This window comes from Denticeps clupeoides, chromosome 3 (genome assembly GCF_900700375.1).
Source record: "Denticeps clupeoides chromosome 3, fDenClu1.1, whole genome shotgun sequence".
Classification (NCBI taxonomy): Eukaryota; Metazoa; Chordata; class Actinopteri; order Clupeiformes; family Denticipitidae; genus Denticeps; species Denticeps clupeoides.
Window position 1 is genome coordinate 29639189 of NC_041709.1, and position 22002 is coordinate 29661190.

Sequence of the window (22002 nt, forward strand, 5' to 3'; positions counted from 1 at the left end):
CCGTCAGATCTCATTACAATGATTTACGTTATTTTTTCTCATGAGAAAGAGATGAACGCTGATATTCTGCAATCACATGACCTACAAGGGTTAATGCGTTTCAGGGTTTTTTGTAATGCCACCTCCCTGTGCATTTAAGTCTGTTTAATAAAATGTGATGCCTGTTTTGTAATGCTGGCATACCTCAATTGAAACGGCATAAACTAGATAAAAACAAGTCATACATTCTACAAAGTTTCTGACACAGCAATAGTACATCTTTACCCAAAGCGCATTCGTTTTATATCCTGGACACTTCTAATATATTATTGGCCGTTTAAATGATTGTATATCCACGTGTAAAATCCATATCTTAACCTTTTCATAATTCACAAAAGCCGGCAGTTCCTCAACAGCCCAAAAGAGCGAGAAAATCAATTAGAGCGAGGAAAGCAACACAGACTAGACAAATCGGACAGTGGCCAAAGCAAAAAAGACTGCAAAATGCTGCAAAAACAAGACTAAAGATAAAAGAACCAATAAAGATCCTCACCGAGCTCGGGCGCAATGATCAGAATAACAACTATACGTTCAGGTATAGCTTCAGGATTATCAGCACACGTCTTAAAAGTGGGGTAAAAACAGCAGCGAATGCAGGCTGACAGAATTTCAGCAAGCATCCGGATAAAGTACGTGGGGTGAATTATCCTCACTTAAGAAGCTGAGAGGACATAACTTAATTAAAGATGATCGATATGCATGTTTTGTTTGTCTTGGCCGTGATCTTGGCGGTCAGAATTTTTTTTTTAACGACCCAGAGACAATGCAACGTATTGTCCAAAACGAGGAAGTAGGGAGCATGAGTCAATCAACCCTTTGGGCTCCTCCAATTTTAAGCATCATTGTAATTTGTCTCCAGAGTGACAGAAATAATGTCACTCAAACCAAGATACAGGCAAACGTAAGGCCGCCCTTTGTATTTAATTCTGATATACTTTATGTACATTTACATTTACATTTACGGCATTTGGCAGATGCCCTTATCCAGAGCGACTTACAACGTGCTTTCAAGTTACCATCGATGAAGAGATCAATTCCGGTTCACTAGGACCCCAACCATGAATACATCTATTTAGTTCACTCTGTTGTAGATTCTGTACACAAAGTTCGACAACAAGAAAATTACAATTTAATCTAAGTATTCTTTAAAGAGGAAGGTCTTGAGCTGTCGTTTGAAGGTGCTCAGTGACTGAGCTGTTCTGACCTCGAGGGGAAGTTCATTCCACCACCGAGGGGCCAAGATGGAGAAAAGTCTGGATGAATGTTTTCCTTTTACCTTCAGAGATGGAGGGACCAGGCGAGCAGTACTGGAGGCTCGGAGTAAACGAGGTGCAGTGCGGGGTGTAATAAGGGCTGTGAGGTAGGATGGTGCTGCTCCATGTTTGGCTTTGTAGGCCAGCATCAGTATTTTGAACCTGATGCGTGCAGCTACTGGGAGCCAGTGAAGGGAACGTAGCAGAGGGGTGGTATGGGAGAATTTGGGGAGGTTGAAGATCAGTCGTGCTGCTGCATTTTGTATGAGTTGAAGAGGTCTGATGGTACATAGTGGTAGACCAGCTAGAAGGGAGTTACAGTAGTCCAGTCGTGAGATTACTAAGGACTGAACCAGTAGTTGGGTGGCCTGGGTTGACAGATAAGGGCGAATTCGTCTGATATTGTAGAGAAGGAATCTACATGAGCGGGAAAGATTGCTGATGTGAGTTGAGAAGGAGAGTTGGTTGTCTATTGTTACCCCAAGGTTGCGGGCTGTTGCAGAAGGAGAGAGCTGCGAGTTGTCTAGGTATGTAACATTGGTGAACGGTGAAGTTCAAGAAAAATAACATATCTTGCATCCTCTACCCACCTCATTTCTGCACACATGTAATAACACATCCACTCTATCATTTTCTTGTGCCCAGACAACAGAATAACACACATTTCAAAACAGGGACAAGGTTGTTTAGAAGTTTAAAAAATTAGTTCTTATTTCACATATATAAATAAATAAATAAACAAACAAACAAACATGTTGAATTAAAGTATTATTTCAAGGTTATTGGCTAGGACATGTTTTGTCCTGATTCTCAAGGATATATGTTTTGTATATAACACGCGGGATATGATTGAAGACCTGCCGAGTGAGCTGCTGACCTTGTGAATGGAGATAATTTAGCTCTATACACACGATGAAGAGGCAGGCCTGGAGATTTTAGCTATGCTTCCATATTGTAGAAGTGTGATACAGATGGCAGGCCAGAATTTGTAATTAAAATCAACAAAAAGAAGATGTTGAAAAGACTGACTGCAAGGTTTCAGTTTCTATGGAAACCAGGAGGTACCTGAATGTAAGGTATGTTTGCATCTTTTTAGAATAAAATCGTCCAGAGTAAACATGTCTAAAAGTGATTATTCCCTGTGCTGGTGCCAAGGTAAAGAAAGCCGTTCTGATCGGACATATCCTGGTTGCAACAAGTTTTTGGTGGACTCTCACTGGCTCAGTGTCAGCACGCATATGATAAATTGGTCTACTGATGAGGTCCGAGTTTGGATAGAAGATTTAGAAGTTTCCGTGCTGCATTAACAATTCCTGTTAAATTCAGCTGTGGTCTAGGTTAAAAGAAGAAGATACAACATCCTGCATTAGATAAAACATCCAGTGCTTCAAAGGTTGAGCAATTAAGAGTCATATAGCTGATATTATTGCACTTCAAAAAAGGGCCAACACTGCAGCAAAGTGCACATTAATAAGCGGCAATCCCCGAGGGGCGCGTTTTGATTTACAGGACAGTTTAAGAAATCGGGTCTCAGTAGAGTTCCATTAGCATCACGATGAAATGACAAACTAATCGACGAGCAAATTGCTCCCCGGTGGATCATCAGAGCTAATAAAAATCAGTGTCCTGGTTTGAGGCATGCAGGCCCAAAGTCCTCATTAAACGCCAGTCGCAAAACTCCCAGACATGTTGTGCTAGATTTGACCTTCATTCCAAACTGTGCTGGACATGAATGTTCAGATGAAAGCTCAAAAAAAAAAGCATGTCGTTTGGTCATTTGTGTTGGGATAAACATATCATAACACACACAATATGCCAGTGGGATTTTGATCGTTTTTCATGCTCTTATGTGAAAGTAAATGATGCTAAATCACTTCCGAATGAGGTCACAGTGTGGCTGGAGGTCCCATGAGTGGAGCTGGACTGACCAGTGGTGCTGTGATCTGCTCACAGCACCACTGGGGTGGGTCCAAATCAGTCCAATCCTTTTAACCAGAATAGAGAAAACACATCTGGATCAGACAACGTTCCTCCTAAAGGATTAGTTCATCCTGACCTGGGTCTCAGGCCAAGAGGATAAAAACGACCGTGTTTGTGGTGCTGTGGGTTAAGGTGGATCATCCCAGATCCAATTTTTGGATGTGTCTGGATGGAGGTTAGTGGGATAATCACTGGGACGTTGGGCGAGATTACCCCATCCCCGAGAAGCAGGTTGAGGAGCCATTTCTGAAGGACCAACTGGACCAGACAGCCTGAGATCCTACACTAAAAGCAACAACTTCCACACACCCCAACTTGCATCCCACTCGGGCACTGCAGAAGCAGAAATTGTTGGCTTCTCATCACTCCAATCATGCACCACCAGCTTCCACGCTTCCCACTGTTCAAGATAAGGGCCTCTTTAGAGTCCTACAGAGCCATTATACTGAGGACCCTTTGCCCAACTCTGCATTCATACCTGACCACACTCAGTAAACACCATCGCAGATTAAATAGGAGCCTTTTATTCATAATCGGCAGCAATTCAGCAGCGTTTCACATGGAGAGTTTTTTTTTACGTTAGCCCATCAACATGAATTAATGCGTTCTAAGCCCAGGGGCTAGCAACAAACAGCCCCCTTACACCCACACACACACACACACACACACACACACACACACATAAGCTCTCTTTATTGGAAAGGATAAAAGGGTAATGTTGCATGATCACCCTCGTGATATTTCTCCAAGAAATAAGAATTAAAACTTTATTTAATATTTAATGTGAATGCACTCACATGGCTTTACTGACATATTTGCCCATACTCTGTGCCAATTAGACAGATCATTATTTAGTTGTGTGCATATGCTGCCAGCTTTAATGAAACTGAAAAAACAGTTCGAGACAAACCGTTTGTGACAAATGTTCTGTAATATTACATCTGTAATATTTCTGTAATGTCCTTCATGTCCATGTCGTGGAGACCTCTGAAGCAATTCCTTTAGCATGCACTATTCGTCTTGGGCAAAGATTTAACACTCCAAATGTACCAAATCAATGGTAAAAATGATGTGTCCGTGTATTTTTTGGCTTCCTGTTCCTGCCATCTGTTTGCCATCTTCACTAAGCATAGATTAGGGTGTTAGTAGTAGTAACAAATTTAAAGAGCATTTGTTGAAGTCCACAGAGAGTAATTGAAGTTAGAAAACAGATCATCAGAGTTACATAAATAAAAAAAAAAGATCATTTCTGTTATGCCATCACTAGGTCAAAGTTATTATCATTAATATTACTGTTTATATAACTCTGGTGCATCTGGTCATTCCTTGCTAAATATGATGCTGAGAATTATACTTTCATTTCTCTACTAAAAAATTTAGGCTAGTTTTTGGCTTTGGCTTTAAAATCTTGTACTTTGGGGAAATTTTTTTAAAAGGATGCCCTAAAAAAGCAGTCTCTGAATTATCCTAGATTGATATGCAAATACCATTAATATGAAGTCATTACTGTAACAATTAATCTCTGCAATCTTCAAAACATTTTAATCAGGGTGGTTACAACTCATTGACAATTCATTATGCCTTTTAATTAGATCATAAATTGTAAGGATGTACAGGCTTGGGGTTCGGAAGATAACTCACACTGGGGAATACCACCGAGCCGCAATCAAGCTGACTGACTGTGCAGCAAGAGCCGCGGCAAGGAGCATCGGGATTAATAAAACGTCTGTTTACTTCCGGAATGTTCTTTTGCGCCACCCTACTGCTTGACTAATCTAGAAGCCTGCTTACGGAGCGCGAGCCGTGAAATCGGGTCTGGCGATGAAAGTAAAAGGTCAGAGGGCACCGAGCATTTCTCATTAGACAACCCAGGGTGAAAAAGGTGACTCCCCATGTGGAAAGATGAATGTCGATTGGAGAATAATGACTAGACCATGAAAGGGGGCACCAGCAACGCAAACATAATTGAATAAAGACGCACAGAAATGGTACTGACCGGATGCACAGTGTTTTTCATCTCTCAGGGGGTTGGGGCGTTTCAGTGGGGCAGAGGGGGTCTGCCAGGTGACAGTTTTGCCTTTGCACGGTATGCATTCACTGTATGGCATTTCATTATTTGCTAATGCCTCGGCGGCACAGGGGACTGAATCAATTTGGGCTGATCTTTAAAAGCCAGCACATCAGTGAACACATTACCCTGATTTGCACTTCATTAGCAGGGGCTGACGGCCGGCGCTGCATGTCCACATCAGCGGGTGCAGGGCAGATGGAACTTAACCCGTCGACAGGTTCAGCAGAGAGAAGAGGACAAGGGACTGGCCTCCAGTTTTCTCCTCGCATGCCACTTTTAGATCGAGCGCTAATTTAGAATTTGTTTGCTAATATCTCACGGTTGCCATTCTCAGACCTAAATTGTACGCAAGCTGGATTGAACCAGCACTATTTGTGCTGTATTACTGCCAAGTGCTTCTAAGATGTGACGTTACATAGCTTACTCCCTGTGGCATTAAAATTCACCCCTAACGCCTCTCATAAAAAAATTATTTTCTGGTAAATGCTGAGCTGTTTGCAAGAAAAGTGCAAGTCTAAAACCTTTTTTTTTTAAATATCACATATAATTTTTTTTTAATATGATGCTGTTTCTGTGCAGCTTCAGTCCCCCAAGCTCTAAAGAGGTAGCAGTGCTTCAGAATTACCGCCTTGGGGCTTAAGGCCTATCATGTACTCATCAAAGCATAATACACGATTTAAATCCCGTCTGGGCGAAGTCTTCATGTACTGCGTCAGTATCTTTTTACCGTCCAAAACACACAAGGGGCTGTATTTTCACTGCGTTAATGGCGGCGCTGGGTTTTCAGAAAATGAATATAAATGTAAATGGCAGGAAAGGTATTTTACTTGTGCCCTTACAGAGATGCAGGCAAATAAGGTCCCCGGGGTAGGACATTACCAAGAATAAATGATTTAATGTTCACTTGCTGGGGATGTAAAGGTGACCGGTGGTTGAGATGAATATGTGTGCAAGGAGGCCCTTTTTGCCACTTTGAAGTTCAATTTTATTTTTTTTAAAGGATTATTATTTGGGTACTTTGGCAAACCAAAGTGTTTTGAGTTGTCTTTTTGTTCTGTTTTTTTTACTACTTTGTTTTTTTTATCAGAAAATACAAAGTAAATTCGCTTTTGCACTGTAAGTAAAAAAAAACAAACACTTTTTGTTGGTCTCTTTAATTTCCTTTCTTTTTTTATTTCACAATTTATTTAACTATTTATTTTGTTTTTCGTGTGAATGCTACCTGCGGTGACATTTTTTACAAAAAAAAAGCCATTTAATAATAAAAGTCATTTAATAACCATAATGCCGGTGCAACAACAGAAACATCACTTAGCCCTGGCCAAACAGGCTGTAGTTGTCTTTAGAGCCTTTAAGGAGGTTTGGATGGTGGTTTCTGCGAGCTCTCTCTGCGAGTGGGCGAGAAAGGTGCGATGGCAGAGGACGACACTTCATTCCCGAACTCTTATCTCTCTCCCGTAGGAGTTCACTTCTGCGCACAGAAGGCATTACTGCGAGGACTGGAGGGGGGCTGAGATTTTTAACAAGCCACTCGTGGCTTGTGCACGACCACCTCTCATGTATCATGTTACTGCAGCGCCCTTCAGCACAGCTTACATGCTTTCTCCCCACGTCGCGCCTCCGAGATATTTACGGAGGCCAGTGGAGACGTCCTAAGGGCAGAGCACTAATACAGCAAATTGGGTTTGTAGCCTTCAGGCAAAGTCAAGTCCCAAGCAGGCGTGCTGTAGATCTGCGGCACATGGATCCACAGCATATTTGTTAGAACAAACAAGTAAATAAATAGCACACACAAGCAAAAAAAAAAAAAAAAAAACACACACAAAGAGGACTAATCTGGTTTGGAAGCAGATCCAACGCAGAGCTGATTGATCCGGGGATAACGCGGGTTATTTGTGTTTGGCCGAGGCTCTGTGGCCCTTTAGTGATTGAGGGCTTTGCTGTGTAGAGCGTATAACCACACTCAATCGGCTCAATTAGATCTTCGTCCCGTGGCTCCGGCCTTTGCCAGTGTTTTCAGTGGGTTGCGTAACAAAAACAGATGCGAGAGTTCGGGGGTCCGCTGGGGTCTGCAGAGAGACCAGTCTAGTTTAAGTGTGAGAGAGGAACACTGTCAACAGACTATATGTCGAGAGCTAGATGTTGTGCCTGTTGGTGTTGTAATAACAACTGACAAAATGATAAGTCTTTTAGCAATTGCATACAAACACTCGCATACATATACAAATGTGTACATACTAGTGTGTCCATATATATATATATACACACACACACACACACACACACACACACATACATACATTCAAAAGTGATTGTACTGACCGACTTTTGAATTATATATCTCCATTTCACACAGAATTTTGCTCATGAGTCACCAATTCTCACCACTGTATTTTTTCACTTGCATTATTATTATTCCATCTTACCATACTGCGAAAGTGTGATATGTGTGAATGGTGTCATGTTTTTAAAAAATTAAATAAATCATCCAGTGACTGCACTGTGTTTGTCGAATAAAATCCATCCTGTGGTGAAGTCCACACACGGCTGACAGCGTCAGCATGCTGCTGTTTATGATCAAGTTATTGAAAATTGCTCAGTAAAAAATGGTCAGTAAAAGATGAAAGTTAAAGAAAAAAGAAAGACTTTTTACAAAGTGATGAGTAAAGGGAGGGGGGGACAGGGAGATCCAGCGAGAAAGACAGCGAGAGAAAGAGAGACCCGCTGCTCCTCTCCCAAGGTGATCTCCGCGACTACACAGCATTGACAGTTGACATCCCAGGAGAGCTCTCTGTGAATAGGAGACATTTTCAGCGGCTTTGCTATCTGCCCATCCCTACCCACATGAGTCTTGGGATGCTCTGTCTGTTTTGTACCTCGGCTCCTTTTCAGAGTTGGCCCTCGGTCGCAGTGGGGGACCGGATACAAAAAGGAAAAAAGAAAAATTCCCGTGGCTCGTCTCCAAACAGCTAAGCGTCCTAAAGCAGCTGGAGACTGTCTCACCTTTCTCTCCACAAGTGCACCTTCCAGCTCCTGTCGGCTAACAGGGCTTCCTCTCTACTTTGATAAGCTCCACTGCTCTGATTTGACCTTTATACATATGTGTGTGTGTGTGTGTGTGTGTGTGTGTGTGTGTGTATATATATATATATATATATATATATATTTTTTTTTTATTTTTTTTTTTTTGGGGGGGGGGGGGGGGGGGGGGGGGGGTATTGGACCCGACAAGAGCTCCCTCCACAGCAGTAGATCAAGGCTTGTCCACCCTCTGCAGCCATTCTAGCCCATGATGTGTGATAAGATCAAGGCCAGACCCCCAACTAGGCCCACTCAACATGATGCTCAGAATGATGCTACAAACTGGAGTGTGTGTGTGTGTCTATGGGTGTATAATTATACACTCTTTTTTTTTCTACATTTTACATTAATACGGAAGGCATCCAAACTATGAAGGGACATGTGTGGAATTACGTACAAACAAAAAAGTGTGAAGCAAATCAGAATGCACTTTATTTTTTAGATTCCTAAAATAGATTTGATAACGACTTTTGGCCTTCTTTCAGTTAGTCTCAAGAGTGCAAAGTGAAGGCAAAGCAGACAACATGTGCTCAGCACCTCTGGTGCTTGAGTTCCCAGTTTACAAATCTGTTGGAACAGAGGTCCAACTCATCCCAAACCATCTCAGCTGGGTTTAGGTCATGTGATTGTGGAGGCCAGGTCATCTGATGCAACACTGTTTCTCTCTTTTTTTGGTTAAATTGTTTGTGCAGGATCCTATGCTAGGCATGCTGGTTAAGTGTTCCTTGTATTCACCTTTTCTACTTCTTACATGGCCGTTAGCACCAAAAATCTCAAATTTGGATTCTTTAGTCAGATCAAAGGAAATATTTCAAATTGGTCTGTGAGGGAGACCTGAAGATCTCTCTGTGCAGGATAGATGAGTGGTGATGGTGGCAGGGAAGACAATTTTTTTAAGTATTTAAAATGTAAATAAAAAAGTTAACCTCTAACAAATTGCCAATAAATCTACTCTCCATCTCATCTCAATCTTCTCTATATTTCATTCATCTTACTGAAAACTTGGGCCAGTCTTTATAGACCTGGACCCACCCATTTGTCAGACAAACTATAAATTAATTATTTTTACATCAACGTTAAATCAGTTTATTATAAATCACATTGTGCATTAATCAAATGATAAACTAATAAGCATTTTAAAACATTTGAATTGCACAATCATTGCTTCATAAATCATTTTATATCTTTGCCTATAACCCCCTGCCTCAATGCCACCTTGGTACATTGTTAGCTCTGCCCTTCCCAAGTACCTGGGAATCTTTCCATACTTCCATACTTCCATATTACTATAACTAAACAACATGGTTACGGTAAGAACTAAACATCGATAACAATAATTACCATCACATGGCTGTTCAGAGTGTCGTTACTGGTAACAGACCTCAGCTCTGTTATATGACTCTAATGTCCATTTCTTGTGTTTCTTGGAACAAGCAACTCACTTCATCTTCTTGTTCTTGATGTTGAGATGTGTCTGTGATCTAATCTGAGCTGCTGGTAATGTGCGGATTCTGACAAGTCTGATGAACTTATCGGCTGCAGCAGGGGCTTGGTCTTCCTTTCTTGGGGAGCCAGTTTCATCATAGTGTTTGGTCATTGCAACTGCACTTGAGTATAAGTTCACAGTTTTTGAAATTTTACAGACTGATTGGCTTCATGCTTTAAAGTAATGATGGACAAACCCTACCTCTACAAAACCTACCTCTACACAACACAACTGATGGTCCCAAACACATTAAGAAGTCAAGGAACTAACTCTTAACAAGTCACAACTGGTAATTGCTTGGAACTCACCAGTGTTAATTTAGAAAATAGGAAAAAATCATATATTTAAGTGAGATCGCATGATCCGTCATTTTTCATCTGGCATGATAATAATATCATGAATTTATACAAGTCCCGAGTCCATCCTAATAAATTGTTTCCATTTAGGTGCACACCGAAGTATGGCCCAACCTAACTGACTGGGTGTTGCTATGGTTACTGCCATAGCAGGGACTCACCTTAGGGGAACAAACTTCATTAAACATGCTCAGCATCCCAGAACGCGCCTGACATGTTTGTGACAGCGGACTTAACAGATGCACTTCCGGACGTTAAAAAGGGAAAAAAATTAAAAAGTTGTTGTGCAGCAAGCTCTGGGGAGCTCTGGGGACGTGTCAAATCCGGTTCCCAAATGATGAGATCAAAGTACTGCCGTGTGGATAACAAGCAGCCCAAAAGTTAGTCAGAGCGTATGAGCGCATGAGCCCGGGGGGAAGGCCAATGACCTCAGACATGTTTATCTGTTTATCGTGTGGCTCCATGACAGATTCGCAAAATCCAACCACGGGCAATGCCCGTTCGAGAAAGTCAAAACTCGTCGCCAGTGTTCCCAAACTTTCTTCAGTATGCTGAGGCATTTCTTTCCAGAGCACAGTCCAATAACTCAGTAGGAGAAGACCTGGGTTCTGGACTGTGGTCCAATCGTCTATTTTCACTAGGAAAGCTCATAACTGAGGGAAAAGACATCATTTTGCTTGAATGTCCACACTTCTTAATTGTACATCACACTTTCTTTCCTTTTAGAAAATATGATGTTCTGTTCATTAAATTGCAATAGGTTATCAAAAGGACATTCCACTTTTCTTTTCTTTTTTTTGTAATTAAGAACAGATGTCCAATTAGGATCTCATTTGATTTAACCAAACGAGTACACATGAATTAATATGGACGTGTTTGCGTATTGTGTCTCAAGTTGTGACATTTGGCGGGTCTGCCGTTGGCCTTGTTGATGTAATATATGTGTAGATCATTAACTGTGACTAATGTAATTGTCTGAGTTCTGACTGGAAAGGGTGAATGGGTCAAAAAGACTGTGACAAGGACACTGGCAAAATTGTTTGTTGAACCAGCCTCTAAAAGTTGTTAAAGAACAGAAATGCACAATAAATTAAATAAAGATAGTTAATAAAATCATAATACATAATCTTTACTTCAGTTAATTCCATTCAGGAATATTAATACAGTATCTTTACTTAGTTCAGTTAATTCCATTCAGGAATTAATATTGCAAACCATAAAACATTGCCTCCTTCACCAGAAGATATTTATGAATTCATTTATTTCAGTGACATGAAAGAAGCTATAATAAAGTCAACTGGGTTCTTAGTTTGGGGCAGTCTATACACATTACTTCTTGTCCGCCAGTAGCATTTACACCAGCCCTCTATTCAGATCAAAGCAGACTGGACCTCACAGCATAGAACATGTCTCGCTGTGATTGGCCAGTAATGAGCGTAATTATTTAATTAAATAAAGATATTGAGATGAAAAGGGCCATAGATGTAATCTTTCTACAGGCTTAGAAGAGTAAAAGTAAAGTAATTGTGAAACACTGCAGCACAGCACACACAATGAAATGTGTCCTCTGCTTTTAATCCATCACCCTTGGTGAGCAGTGGGCAGCCAGTGTGTGGGTATGGTGCTTTTGCTCCTTCTGATTAAGGGGCCCTAAAAAATTAGTTATGTAATTTAAAAAACCATTATAATGTGTAATGTCACATTTCCTGAGCCACAAGGCGCTCTGTGGCCACTTTTGCATCATGATCAAACAAGAATCAAACAGTTGCGCAAGATATTCTGGATGAAGTAAAGTTGGGCAACTCTTAACACACAGACCGTCGCATAGGCGCACATCTCTCCCAAGCGGCGGCTCCGCTCAGCCCTCTTGAGGCCATTTAAGAGCCTTTGAAGATGTAGTAAACAAAAGTAAACAAAGACTGACTGCCGAGAGGAAGACTGCAGTCTGTTTTCTCCGGGAGGAACCTCCCACCGCCTCTAAAGAGCAGCACACAGGCATTCACAGGCAGCGACACGGATGCACGTATAGAGCGAGAGATATGAGCGTCCGTGCAGGCTGTATGGAACCCTTTCATCGCTCGGCACAGCCGTGCCTGCATTCCCCAAAAATGAATCCGTCATTAAACAGCGCCTTTCAGTGCCTAGATGAGCTATTTTGATATTTCTGTACTTTCTGAACCATCAAATCAATATCAATGTCACAGATTCTGACTCACAAATAGGTCCTAATTGCTCCCATCTGAGACTACTTGAGACGGGGCAATCAGGTCCGGTTCAAATAGTCAGAGCAACCACAGAACGTGGGTGCTGCATTAATGTGGATTCTTGCCTTACCTGAGTTCGCTGCTTTTGTTCCCGTCAGTTTGACACGTCTGCGGACTTGTTTTAGTTTATCCCTGTTTCCTGTGTTTTGGCCCTCATGCCGCTTACATTTACATTTACATTTACAGCATTTATCAGACGCCCTTATCCAGAGCGACTTACAATCAGTAGTTACAGGGACAGTCTCCCTGGAGCAACTTAGGGTTAAGTGTCTTGCTCAGGGACACAATGGTAGTAAGTGGGATTCGAACCCGGGTCTTCTGGTTCATAGGCGAGTGTGTTACCCACTAGGCTACTACCACCGCTTCGTTTGTGTTTTTTATACCACAAGACCATGTAGCCCTATTTTGGTACTTGTGTTTAAAATATTATTTAATTATATCTGTAAAGTCACAGTTTTGTCATTCAATGAATAATTAGGGCCGTGCTAGATAAGGCTTATATGACAGAAGTTGTCACGAAAGCACCTGGCTCTTCACAAAAGTACTAAAAATGGGAGATGACCGAATGCTCTCAAACACCCTACTTTCTCAACTCTTGTGAATTAACACTGCTTTGATCCATCCTCTATGCTCCAGTTACTGGTCCATTATGGCCATGGTCACGGCCAAGCCAAATGATTGGAAAACTACTGAATGTGGCTTAAGAGAAGATGGCCCATTTTCTACCTCCTAGCCTCAATTCCAACAGTCAAATGGAAACATAATGGAAGCTATCTCCTAAAGCCATGTTTAACAAAAAAACGCATAAATGGCATCTTGTAAGAAGTCCCTTTACGAATTTTATGGCCACGTCATGCCAGGTATTCAGAATCACTCCGTTTATCACTAAAATAAAAATTCTGGCAGACTACGTCTTTTCAACACATCTGTATGATAATTTATTGAATGGCATCACTAATTTCTCCTCCTTATTTAGATGCTGAAGCGAAACAGAAACTAAAGCTCCTGGTTTCAGTAAAGTGGACTCGAACTGTGATTCCACATGACTGTGTGTGGTCACAAGTTGCAGTGAATAGCGGGAGCGTGACTGGCAGGCTGCAAATGACGTAAAAGAGCTGCTGTTCTTGATTCAGACATCTCGGTGAGATGTGAACCCCACAAATTAATAGTTCAGCGGCTCCGCTTCAAAAGGAACACTTCTGATCACAGCCGAGAACTCTCTGTGCATTCATTTTACATCGTGTTCGGCGCTGTTGGCCCCAGACAGGCATCTGTCATTACGGCGCGAGTGAAGTCGTAAACGGAGGCGCGTTGGAAATCATTAGGAGGAAATGTGTGTGATGAGATTACCCACTGCAGGCTAAAGCTTTGTGGAAGCAGCGCGCCGCGGCGTCGAATCAACCCAGCGCTGGAGAGTGAACAAATTTCCTCCGTGCGCAAAGCTCTAATTAGTTATTAATGGGCCCACGAAGAGAGTCCGCGCCTTCAAAGTACACAGGATCGAGCGAACCCAGGGGGGGCAGCGGAATCGCTCGCTAAACCGCCGCGGCAAGCTAATCAGAACTGGATGCTCACACCAGGACTTGCGCTGGGAAAAGAGGAATGTTCTTATCGGTGCTCCGGAGAGCAACGCATGGTGAGGGAGCGTGATAGGCTTGAATATGAAGGAAATACTCGAGCGAATCAAAAAGGAAGCAGATTTGGGGACGTTCGTTCTTTGGATTGTCATTCGTTGTTGACTGTCTGTTCCGGGGCAGTGGTGCCCTAGAACAGAAATGGAAGTGGACCCGTATCGAATCCCAAACCGCCAAGGTGCCACTGAGCAAGGCACCAAACCGTCCCCACCCACTGCTCCCCGTGCGCCTGTCATGGCTGCCCACTGCTCACCAAGGGTGATGGTTAAAAGCAGAGGACACATTTTGTTGGACGCTGTGCATGCTGTGCTTCACAATGACAATCACTTTCACTTTCTTGTTTTGGGGGAAAATCTCTGTTCCGTTTCTACCGCTCTGTGCCGGCTGCGTAAAGCACAAATAAAACACCCGCTGTGTCTAATGAGGGCACCGTTTTCGAACCGGTGCTCGGCGCAGATAAAACAAGTAAGAAACATGATCTGTAATGATGATTGCTCATGTGACATATGTGCAGGCCTGGGTTTAATTCATCCATAATGAGGAAGCAGCATGCATGACAGATGTCAGTCATTGACCTCCTCTCATTTTAAACGTCATTAATGATTGTGTTATGGGTGGCAGAAATAATTATGCAAAAAGCCTAGTTAGTTTCTCTTTCAAAAGCAAGTGGTTCTTCAAGTTTCATCCATTTATGCAAATCATCAGGAAGCTTACACTAGTAATCAAGCTCCAAATGTCTTACAATTGAGCACAAACAGACAGTATGTAGTGCAGTGTGGTGTCAACTAGTATCATGGAGTTGCAAAAAAAACAGCACATCAATATATTAAGTATATTTTATGCTATATATCACAAAAAGGTGCAATTTTTGCTTACTTTTCATCTTACTTTGCACAGCATCCATCCAGATTATGGCACAGCACTATGAAGAACTATGATAACACACAAACTACAGATCCCACAATGCAGCGCCTCATTTGCCTTTGCCGAACGTGATTTTTACACCGCTGTCACCAAAACCCCCGAACTCAGTTTGTCAGCCCAGTATACACTGCATTATGGGATATGTAGTTTGTGTTATCAGTGCTTCATATCGGCATGCATAACAGTAGATCTATATAAAGTGATCTCGTGGGAGATCTGCAAGTTTGACACCCACGCTTTACATTCATCTGCCTATGGCTTATTTCCTATTTGGCCGTGGCCTATGTTTAATATATGCGTCACCTCCCAAACTGGGCCAGGATTTCCAGATGTTTTTGTGTCCACCGTGTGCCTGATTACCCTTGGGTTTTATCACCTGTTTTGTTAGTATATTTTCTAGTCCTCGTGCCTGCATCACTTAAATCATGGTTCCGGATTGTCATTAAATCACCGTTTTGTTTTTGGAATCGTGACAATATGTGACAATATGACCTCTTCTTTTTTGGTTTTGTTTTTGCCTGTAGCACTCTGCTCTCAATTACTGGGCTCTAGCTGCCCTTTCTTTTGTATTTGTGGTCCCACAGTTTCTGTTCCTAGCACAGGCAAAAAAAATATAATAAAATTCAGCAGGTACCAGTTGATCTCCTATTTAACTGTTTCCCAGATTGTCACAAAACCAAATTTTAAGTTTAGTATGAATAAATTATTATGACAAAAATTTGAATTATAATGTCACCTTGGTGCTGTAATGTGCTCTAGCAGAATGACCTTGAGGATATTTCAGGAATATAGGATAACATGAAATAAAAAGGAGCAAAATGTATGTTTGAATGCTGTTCCTTATACAAACACTGATTCATTCTCTGCATTTAAAAAAGCTAATTGTTGTTTCGAGCTGATGAAAGTGGGAAAAAAAGCTCTCTATAAGGAGAGATAATTTATTTGCATTCATTAGCATGCACCCTTGAGGAACTGACAGGAATGTGTAAGATTGTTTAGTCAAAACTGCTGTGCAACGGGGGATATTTATCTTTGGAAAATGGTGTTAATTTGTTCAGGAGGAGCAACTGTTATCATTTGCATTATGAATGAGGTATGAATCCCATTCCAACCTGTTACTGCTCTCCAACACACTAATTAGGCAGGAAACACCGCATTGCCCGCTCCAAGGGAAGCCTTGGCTTAATAAAGACATCATAAATCCATATAGCAATCATGCGCTGCCTTAAACTCAAGACGGTGAATAATGTCTATAACGGCATTGCAGGGAAATATTGCGTGCATTGTTTATGGTTGTTCGCCATCAAGTTGTTTTTGCCGCCATGTTCAGAAGCTCGGGAGGGACAACTTCATTCACAGAAACGCTCCTCAGAACAGCATGCAGGTCAGTGGAGGAGAGCCAGGGTTGGCCCACAGGGGCCGACAGTCTGAGGCCAGGATTCAGTTTGGAGTTGATGTAAGAATCATTGTCCTCCTCAGTAGCCATATCAGAGGAACGTTTCCTTTTCATGTTGCCAAAATCAGCGAAGAGTGTCTCAGTCAATGATTTAATGTGGCTTGATGTCATATCATTAATATATCATTCATTCAAGTCCCTATATGTTGAGTCATATGTTCCTTTGTTTGTTTTGAAAAGTTTTATTTAACTTTTGAAAAGTTTTTATTTTAACTATTTTTTTTCTTTCTTTGTGCAGCAACATAGTCACAGAAGTAACAGCAACATTTACATAATTCATAACAAATGATTGGTTTTAATTTCAGAATGTCATTTTTTGTATGCTGTTTAAACAGAATCTGAGTTGTTAGATGTTTTTTTGTGCAGCAAGTTTTATGACGGTCAGCTTTTGGAAATTGAAGACATAGTTCTGGGGTCTTATTTATAACCATTGCGTACGCACAAAACAGGACCTAATGATGCGTACACCTCTGCGGTCTAATTTATAACCGTTGCGTATGCACAAAACGAGACATAAAATATGCATATGCCTGTTACTACACATACATTGCGATCTATAATAAAAGAATTGCAAAATGTGTGCATATTTATGCAAATATGCATAAGGGTAAGGAAAAACATGAGTGGCATTAGAACATATATAATAATTCCTTGTGCTAGTGAGTAATTTAATACACTTTTCAGTCACATATTTATAATATTGAATATATAAGTAAAACATATAATTCAAATTGAATCTTAACTTAATCTACACTTTTAATCTATGCACCACTGCTTTTGAAATGTAAATAGATTTATTTATGTAAATAGAAAACATGTGCAAGTTATTAGACCTGTAATTTTTGGCCCGAACCAGGCAGGGTTCGGGCTCTATCACAAAGTTGAAACAGCAACAAGTGTGAGTCCCACATAAAATTCAGTAAAGAGCTTCAGTCTAATGCACTATGTGAGCCTTGTGTACTGTATACATACACACACAACATCAAACACAGACATACTCGCTTAGACATGTCCCTTAACAGACATGCACACACACACAAATGTCACAAACAAATGTAGACAAATGTAGACAAAGATGCAAGAATTATGCACACATGTACACCCACCCACCCAGTGGCCAGAACCCTGAAGAGTCCCAGACTATCAGCAGATTTCAGATGGGCTCTGCAGGCAGCGGTGAAACCCTGCCCTGGAGCCCAGCCTATTGGGAGCCCAGCCGGGGCTCCCTCTGCAGGGGACCGGGAGCTTGGAGCGGCCACAAAGACAAGGAGCCTCCCAGTGCCGACGATGAAAACCAGTGCGGACCCTTTCAAGGATCTTATCATTAGAAACTACAAACGTGCTGACGGCCAGAGGGGGGAAAAAAATCCCGCCTTAAATCATAAACACACCAGCTACTGAGGTCTGGCCAGATTTTTTTCTACCTTTTGAATTAAGCTTGACCGATAACAACATAAAAAAAAATCACATTTTCTGATGTTGAAATGAAAACGTGGTGAGAAAGCTGCTTTGAGTTTTTTTTTTCTTGTGCCGATTAGAGAAGCCTGCACGTTTGACGGACTGTAGGGATGGACTCAGGCTTAAAAATATCCAAAGCCGTCGGTTGGTTTAGACAGCTCACTTTTTTAAGGGAAAGTACGAGCGAAAAAAAAAAAAAAAAAAGATCGGCGGCGGAGGAAAAATAGCAACACCCCAAACGGGAGCCGACGTGCGAGCGGAGTTCATCATTAGTCATGTGAGGAAAAGGCGACCAGGCTTGGCTAATGCCCTCCTCGCCTCGGCTGACAGATTGGCAAGGCCCCTCTGTCACAGCTCCAGCCCAGGCTGCAGGGAGCGGGTGGAGGGCGGTTTTCACGTGCTGCGATTCAGATCTGGGGCCTCGTTTGTGCCCTCATCTGCATTCTGTCTTCAGGGCAGCCTCGCCGAAAAGAAAAAAAAAGCACTGTTTCTAATTAGTCTTTTTGAAGCTTGAAGAATCGGTAACAATCAGTAACATTTTCCCTCCCTGTTTTGTGCAGGATCAGCTTAAACGCAGAAAAATTGCTTACGGTTGCGAGCGCTTGGCCTCATAAATAGAGAAGGTACGTGCGCTAAACTGGAATTAGCGCCGAGGCGACAAGTCGTTTTACAGCGGTGGCCATTTTGCGCTGCCATCACTAATTCATGCGACTTTGTTTTATTCGGTTGCTCCCTCATCAGCCATCATTGACATTGCTCTTCAAAGAGATGGCCAGACATTGCAGGAGATTAATAAAACATCAGAGGCAATTTGACGCAATTTGGACGGACTGTTTGATCTGGCCGTTTCAATAAGATGACGAACGCGACAAAGGCAACCTGGGGCCTACCAAGCGTGGAGAAGCTAATCTAACCCCACCTACCTCAAGGTGAAGATCTCCACTGGAGAGAGGGTGGACGCTGCCAGGAACGCAGACACTGTCTCCCTCTGCCTGATGGGTCTGGAGGGCACCATCACCACGAAGGTGCTGTCCAGGCGAAGCTCGGCGAGCGGCTGGTACAGGCGGACGCTCCCGATGCGGCGCATGGGCGTCGGCCCGGAGAAGTACCCCATGGGGCCCTGTGGCTCGGTGCGGACGGAGGAGGCCTTGCGGGAGTCCTCCGAACTGCACTCGCCGCTGTCGGTGGACTGCACCATGTAGTAGAGCTCGATGGGGGTGCCCTCGGACTGCTCCGGAGCTCTCTGGCGCCCGGGGACCACGCTGGGGGGACTGAACCAGCTGGCCAGGGGCTCCAGCTCAGCTACACACATCCCCAGCTCTCCCTTGAGCCGGCACGTCCCACGCACCTCTTGCGTCTCGTGGAAGGCAAACATGCGAACGCAGGGCAGGCGGTCCACGGCACTGTAGTCGTCCCAGTCCCGGCCCGACACATAGAACAGCACCTGAACCTTTGGCCAGCTCGGGTGGATGCGCTCGCTGATGATGAAGGTCTGCACTTTCCACCTGAAGGTAAACAACGGTGCTGAGGAAGAGGAGGTGGACGAGGAAGGGTTTCCAAAAAGTGATGGGCCCAGGAGGTCGATCGGGACGGCCTGCTGGACAGTGAGCGGTCCATAGCTGGCGTTGACTACTGGATTCCTGCGGGCCTGCTGGATGAAGAAGAGCTCAGTCCGCGCCTGCAGGCTTGAGTTCCTCATGATGTCCTGGTTTGCTTCCTTGAGGAAGAAGACCGACTCGGCGTTGAGGACGCTGTAGCGAACTGGCAGGTACGTAGGGGTGGGGCTGTACCTCTGCAAACCCTCTAGCAGCACCCTGCTGTCCATCACTGGCCAGGAGAGAGGAGAGAGAGAGAAAAAAGAAAACAGATCATTCATCCATTTTTGTTATTTCTCTAGGGGGTCGAATGTGTGGCCTTCTTCCCACACGCCAGTGCCTCACTCTCCCTGTCGCTATCGCCATTGCTAATAAAATCCCCCTCAAATCTCCCAAACGCTCTTTGCTACTCAAAGTGAGAGTCATATGTCTACCTCTCGCACCCCATCTCAGCAATCCGGGCTCCCTTATCGACTGCAATACCCCTGCACCATCACATTGTAGATATTTTGGGTGATGGACGGTCTCTGGAGTGCCTATTGATTTTTATGTCTGGAGGCGATGGTGGATTTAAGAGAACTCCCAACTCTTCATACATCCTTCCAAACATGTTGCATGTACATGACATTCTGGAAAAAGGCTATTGTTGTGTATTTTAAAGTACATGTGAAAGCTAACATCTGAAAGGTCAAGTTCCTTCTGCATATATATTGGACTAGGTGCTCTGCACGTGCTCCACGAGATTTGGAAAAAAATATAACCTCTCTCAGGCACGAAATGTACAGGGATGCAAACCAGTTAAATCGCCACCTACTATAGCTTTAATTCCATGGTTTACAAAATTAGTTTTCCTTTTAATTCTGCACCAAGAATCAGACACCAACATTTTTCTAAAAAAAATTGCAGTATAGGATAAAAGATGTAAAGATGTAATCAGGTTATTCTGTATTTTATATATCATATGTGTATTTCTTGATATCACAATCTCCAGATGGTTGCAGCGCCTAATTAAACGAGCTACTTCTGGAACGCAAGTTGTTTAGCTTATCGCCGCACAACTGCTTACAGCTAATCTTGACCCGATCTTAATACCAAACAGTAGCCCTGTAGGCGCCATTAGGTTCAATTGTCTGGGAATGAAATCCGAGGGAAAGCAGACCAGTGTGTCGTACACAGGAGATGTCTAGAGATGTCTAGTGTGCGACAGGATTCTCCAGGCGCAGCTGATGCTGCGTCCTACTTTCTCTGGTCTATGCTGGAGGACTGCGTGGAGGATGGGGGGGGTGACTTCATTGTTTTTGACTTGAGCTTCTGATTCATGCTACATGTGCGGACTACCAAAGAAGAAGAAGTGGAAAAAAGCTATTTTATTTCCTTAACCACCACTCTTCAACGCCCTGAAACTCAAAAGTGTCTCTTATTCTTCAGAGGCTGTCCTCCATTTTCATAAATATGTTAGAGAAAATTCCAATCTGCAGGCAGTCAGTTTGACCTGCCAAATCTTCTGCAGCATGTCTGTGACATGAGCTCAGTCTGATCCCATCTGAATCCACATCAGGGATTTTCCCTCTTCCTGTGCTTTCCACAACAAAAATAGCCAGAGGATGTCAACTGGACAGTTGTCTCCAGCACATGTCCCACACCAACACTGCAACAATTCCCAACGGCCAAAAAGAAAAGGTCCACATTCATATTCACATGTTGGGATTACTCAGATGAAGGCCTAAGGGACAGTAAAGCTGGTCGCCTCTGACCCTGTGGACAAGAATACCTGAGTTTTCACTGGCTGATAAATGACAGCACACTGACCCTCACACTAGTTTGAGACAACAGACAGAGGGAACTATGTAAGAAGATAAAATCTCATCCTCATACAAACTTCCAGAAATAAGGCATGAATGAAATAAAACTTTCTGACAGGTGGGTCTCCAGGACCAGGAGAAGGAATCATGCAAGTGAAACCTAGGAGACAATAATGACTGATGGTAAGGTAGACATTGTGTTCTGCTATTTATTGTAATTGTAATTTATTTAAAATATGAACTTAAACCTACATTACTACTATCCTCTAACAATGTGGGGCAGTGGTGGCCTAGCGTGCTCCATAATCAGAAGGTTGGCGGTTCAAATCCCGATCCACCAAGGTTCTACTGAGGTGCCACTGAGCAAAGCGCCTGTCACGGCTCACCAAGGGCGATAGCTAAAAGCAGAGGAAACGTTTCGTTGTGTCAGTGTATCACAATGACAATCACTTTCTTTCACTTTCATATGTGTTTCCACACAATGCAGACTGCACGAAAAATATTGTAAAAAAAAAAAACTGTGTATTCTGACCTTCAGCCCAACTATGTCCCAACCAACATCTAAACTGTGTTATGTCCCGTGGTGATGTCCTGTCTGTGTTC

General features: G+C 42.8%; 1 protein-coding gene across 1 annotated transcript in view; it reads right to left on the reverse strand.

The window, feature by feature from the left end:
- The window catches only part of LOC114786095 (transmembrane protein 132C), a 146392-nt gene that overhangs the window by 77671 nt on the left and 46719 nt on the right, over positions 1-22002 (reverse strand). The window contains exon 2 of the mRNA XM_028972922.1: positions 18926-19829. Coding sequence (XP_028828755.1) covers positions 18926-19829 — 904 coding nt within the window. The remainder of the gene's footprint in view (positions 1-18925; positions 19830-22002) is intronic.